The sequence below is a fragment of the Mus pahari genome, chromosome 4 (assembly GCF_900095145.1).
Source record: "Mus pahari chromosome 4, PAHARI_EIJ_v1.1, whole genome shotgun sequence".
NCBI classification, from domain to species: Eukaryota; Metazoa; Chordata; class Mammalia; order Rodentia; family Muridae; genus Mus; species Mus pahari.
In genome coordinates this window covers 58,493,042-58,498,587 of record NC_034593.1, presented here as the reverse complement: position 1 = coordinate 58,498,587, position 5,546 = coordinate 58,493,042, and the positions used below count along the sequence as shown (strand labels likewise).

At 44.1% G+C, this 5,546-nt stretch overlaps 1 protein-coding gene across 4 annotated transcripts in view; it reads left to right on the top strand.

The window, feature by feature from the left end:
* Positions 1-5,546, top strand: part of Veph1 (ventricular zone expressed PH domain containing 1) — a 209,571-nt gene that overhangs the window by 65,058 nt on the left and 138,967 nt on the right. For all 4 annotated transcript variants that reach the window (XM_021195529.2, XM_029537562.1, XM_029537563.1 and 1 more), the window contains exon 6: positions 5,293-5,502. In XM_021195529.2, coding sequence (XP_021051188.1) covers positions 5,293-5,502 — 210 coding nt within the window. The remainder of the gene's footprint in view (positions 1-5,292; positions 5,503-5,546) is intronic.

Here is a 5,546-nt window from a genome sequence, read left to right as displayed (position 1 = left end):
AGAGACAGAGACAGAGACAGAGACAGAGACAGAGAGAGACAGAGACAGAGAGACAGAGAGACAGAGAGAGACAGAGACAGAGAGACAGAGACAGAGATAGAAACAGAGAGACAGAGACAGAAAGAGACACAGAGAACATGACTGTGCCTTCTAAAGCAGATGGCTTTCCAGAGGATGCAGAGGAATGTGTGACATAGATGATGACAAAAGACAGAAGTGGGCTGAATAAGGAACAGGCTCTGGATGAGGTAGTGTGTTCTGAGGGTGGACCCCAAAAATGAAGAGACCGGATCTACGAGGCACTTAGAATGACCGAATGGACTTCACTGACCCAGATTTTAACCACTAAAAGAGGTCATGAGAGGGCTTTGCCCAGTCAGCTGCTCCCATCCCTTCGCTTTGTACAAAAGTGGGCCTTCCACTTGCCTCTCCCTTCTATGGTTCCCTTAGAACCTACCCTGCCATCTGCAGTGACATACAAAATACCTCCTTTCCCAGTGGTGAGGGGCATGATCACAGAGAGAGAGTTTACAGAGGGGCCTAGAGCTTTCTAGAAACCAGCAACCAGAAATGCAGACTGCATTTTAACTTAATTCTGATCCATTCCCTTCCAGATGAAATGAGCAGGTGAACATGGAGGGGTGTGATTCTGCATGTCAGGATAAAGGCTTGCCATATGTCACCTGGAGGATGTGACGGTTTGGGTCTCCACATGCTCAAGTATTGGAACACTTGATCCTAGCTGGCGGTGCTGCTTCAGAATGTTGCAGATATAGACCACTAAGGACAGTCCTTCAGGGGTTACATCTGCTTTGTGGTCTTCCATGATGTGAGAAACCCCATAGGGACTGAGCCTCCCAAACCACACTTTTCACACCATGATGGTCTGAAATCCTTGAAAACAGAAGTTAAAGCAAACCCTCCCTCAAGTTGCTTCTGCTGGTTTTCTTGTTGAAATAGCAACTAAAACAGAAGTCATTAGCGATATCTCTAACGAGTGTATTAGCCTGAGTTGGTTGGTTGGTTGGTTGGTTGGTTGGTTGGTTGGTTGGTTGGTTGGGTTTGTTTTGTTTGTTGAATGCAGTTCTCACCACCTACCCTCTGAGACCAGTGAGAGAACATTACTCTCAGGACTGGTCAGTAGTGCACCTTAAAAAAAAACAAAACAAACAACAACAACAAAAACACCTTATCCTGGACTGGAGAGATGGCTCAGTGGTTAAGATCACTGACTGCTCTTCCAAAGGTCCTGAGTTCAATTCCCGGCAACCACATGGTGGCTCATAGCCATCTGGAATAAGATCTGCTGCCCTCTTCTGATGTGTCTGAAGGTAGCTTCAATGTGCTCACATAAATAAAATAAGAAAATAAATATTTAAAAAACAACAACAACAACAAAAAACACCTCTTCCTTGGAACATGGTATAATAGTTCAGGGATAAAGTGTGTCTCTTGTTAACCCTTCCTTTTCCATAAAAGTAGGCCTCATTCAAGGCCCTGTAGAGAAAGTTTCTCTACACAAAGCTTATGGTTCACGAATCTTAGCATCCACACACCTGCAAGCTCAAAGATGTACATAGGTGGTCAGGCAAGTCCTTAACCTTCATCAATAATACTGGGTATGATTCTTTATAGGACACTATTGTTCTCAGATAGAGAGGCCGTTCCTGACTAGTGACTCATGGTCAGCATCCCCAGGGGAACCTCGGGATCCATTTACAGGAAAAGTCTGTGTGGTCAGTTTTCCAAGTTGCCTTTATAAGAATAAAGTCAGTGTTTTCTTGGCTGCCATGGATCATCCTGGGTCTAGCTGGCAAATAGAACAGAATTTATTAATGTGTGTGCATACATGTTACTAGCCCCAGGCATGGGCTTCTGGCCCCAGGCATGCAAAGATGAGTGACAGAGAGAGGCAAGTGAAACTCTCCCTCCTCAGTATTCAGACCCAGAGGAACTGGTCATTTCCTGGGTTTCACACAACGGAGTCGAGCATTCCTGTTCTCATGCCAAATCTTACAACACCTCACACATCATCCACCAGGCCAGTCGCCATGCCCACAATGCCCAGGGGTCATTTGGCATAATTACTTGAAGTCATTTACAAAACATGAAGAAGACTGAGCCAAGGAATAGAGGGACGCTTCAGAGGCAGTCTGCACAGCAGAACCTCTACCAGAACATCAGTGTGGAGGAAATAAGCCATGAACAAAAGGAGTGGCAGCCATTTTCATAGACTTCTAGAAATTAGTGAAGTCTGGATTAACTAGAAAAATTTGCCAGAGGACTAATTTAAGTGGCAGTACACCACACACACACACACACACACACACTTTGCCTTATATACAGGTCTTGAAATGTCAATAATTGTCAGATGACCCTGTTCTTAAGGTACCCTTGGCTTTTCAGAGAGGTATCCACAAACGTTCAATTCTGTGATGAGGCCACATTGTGAACTGCTAGGAGGAAGTGAAAAGAAAAGAGTAGTGTCCAGGAAGAACCAGAGGGCTCAAGGCTGGGGTTCACTCCGGCTGCTTCCTTGGGACAGTTCTGTTTGGGCTTCCTCTTCTTGTGCCCCACCTTAAACCCACTCCTCACTAAATACAGCCCAGGGCACTACAGCCTAGGAATTTTCCTAGACACCGTAAGCCTGCCCCTGATGCTTCTGCACGACCGAGTCCATTCATGCCAGCACGAGCCACTCTAAGAGTATGACTGACTAGAGCCCTTCTGAGTCGTTTGCTTGCTTGTTTTATGTAAAAAAAAAAAAAAGAAAGAAAGGAAAAAATCGGGATTCAGGAATTGATGAAAAGGAATGGGTTTATTTGCAGTTTAGGTCAGAACTGAAGCGCAAAAGTTCTTAGTTTTCTCTACCTTTCCTATTGCAATTGTACAATTTATTGTAGGAAATGTGGAACAAAGGCCAGAAAGTGCTTGTAAGTAGATTTAGCTGTGAGATGAGCTGTCAGAACTGCGAGAAATTTCCCTGAGGGGATTCCCTCCTGGAAACAGGGCTTCAAGCTATTCTCATTTTTAACATATATTATGGAGAATTTTTTTTTTTAGGATCTACATTACACTGTTAAGTGACCTCATCTTCCTGGAAGGTTGCTTAAATTAGCCTGGGATAGCCAGGTGGAAGAAGGTGAGGGCAGAAAGAAAGGGGGGGGGTTGAGTCTCTCCTACTTCACATAAGCAGGCCAGAGATTCTAAATCAAAATTAAGCATCTCAGATTGTTGCAAGGCTCATTTACCAGACAGGAGGATTATATCTTAGAGGGCTGCTGAATATTTGGGTATGTGGTTGCAGGATGCTAGCCCAGGCCCTCTGTCTATAGGGTGGGCAGAAAGTCAAATGAGGAAGCAGGTATTTCCTTCTGCTTTCACCAAAGCAGTGGGTACCAGGAAGATGGGCCATGGGGGAGAGGAAGCAGAAAAACCCTAAGTGAAGATGCTCAAGGTCCTGGCATTGGGCTTCTGGCTCTGGATCATGGGGGAATCTTGTTAGCATCAAACCGAAATCTGAGGTTAGCTCATGAGGGACAGGAAGACAAGCCAGGCAAGGAGGTCATTGAAAATTCTTCCAGAGGCATGGTACAAAGGGAAGAGAGCCATGTCTGCTTCCTCTGTGCCTGCCATCTGCATTGTCTCTGTGACTGCTCTGCTCACAGCAGACATGGGACTCTCTGCCAGACATGAAGTCAACCCAATGAGGTAGCCCTGGAGACGGGACCCTGTATATGGAAATTAAAATTCTCCTGCCAGGGTACCACTTTGCTTTCATGTATTGGACAAACTTTGAGATATCTTGCTTTTCTATCATCATCATAATAAACTTAGCTTTATTAGGATTTGCAGAGAAATGCTCAGCTCTTGTTCCATGTATAAAGTCATGATTGCTGTTGACAGTATTCAAGATGGTTCTGCTTTCTGGGCCTTCTATGGCGTCATCCACCCCCCTCAGGGAGTTGGGGGAATTTATTTTCATGGTGCCTGCTTGCCTGCTTTTAAAAATCTTTTTTCTTTTACTCTTTTTCTCCCCATTTCTTTTCCTCTCCTTCTATCCTCCCCTTCCCTTTCTGTTTTCCTTCTCTATATGAAGGGACAGGCAGATGACATACAGTCTTGTGGGCTTGGGCTACGCAACTGGGAGTTAAAACCCAAAATCGGCATGTTTAGAAACAACAGGTGTCACACTCCTTGTTGTTCCAGAAACAGGACCTAAAGGGCAAGGGCTAGGAAATAGAGTTTTCTAGAATGAGCAGGAAATGTGTGAGCATTTTCCATTTCCCAATGCCTCAGGTCAGGTATGTTGCCCTGGCCCTGAGAGGTTGGCTGACACTTTTGCTGTATGAGCCAGAGACCTCTCATGGTGTCTCCTGAAGGATATGCAATCCCTCCCAAACACACAGGCAGCATTTATAGAAATGCGGATGTATTACTTCCCAGGAACTAGCCATGTTCTTCTCTCCCAAAGGACTTGAATGAGTGAATGAATGAATGAAGTTTAAACCTATACACAGGATGATTTTAGTTATCTCAAAACTATTTGGTTTATCCCTGTTAGTAATTCTATCCATGGCTCCCTTTCCATATGTGTGTATTAGTCCCTTCATTCCACAGAATGTCATATTTCTAGTAGGAATTATTTAATTCTTATATTCATAAAGGTATTACTAAGCACTGGGATTTTGGTGGAAATCATTTTGCTTTAATAATTATATCTTACCTTGACATTCTCTGGTAAAACTGGAGACTGAGAACAACTGAGAAACCCTTCCAGCTTACCCTGAAGCATCTCTGAACAGAATTTCCCCAAACTGGAGGCTTTAGTAAAATCAACACGGGCCTCTTACTCACTGGCTGTCCTTCGACCGCATCTCTGGTAGTTGCTGGAAGAATGAAGGATTTGTGTAGCTCATCAAAGCTTGGTTTGGGCATCAGTGACATGGGAACTTTGTGGACTTCACATTTCAATAGTAGATTGTGCCTTATAAAGAAAGCAGACTCGGTGTAGATGGTTTTATTGTAAAGTTTAGATTCCAAAGTCAGGAGATTTACCATGAGTTTAATGACCCGGGGACTTTTGCCTCCTGATTTAGTATTTAATATGTTGTTGTCCATGTCCCTGTAATCTTAGCACTCAGAAGGCCGAGAAAATTGTTTTAAATTGAGTCTAGTTAGGCTACAGTAGGAGACTATCTCAACAAGGTTTCTCTGGAAAGTGATTCTGATTTGACTAACATTTCTCTTCATCATTTCTTTCTCCCTCCCTCCTCTGCTCTCTCTGTGTAGGTAGCTCAGAAATGTGTTCCTTTCCTGATCAGAAATTTGAAGGATTCAACCTATAATGACATCATCCTAAACATTCTCATAGAAATAGCGGGCCATGAGCCACTGGCCTTGAACAGTTTCCTCCCGATGCTGAAAGAGATTGCAGAGCAATTCCCCTACCTCACTGGACAGATGGCAAGGATCTTTGGTGCTGTTGGTCATGTGGATGAAGTAAGTTTGGCAACTCTCCTCCCTTCCCTTCCCTCCCCTTCCCT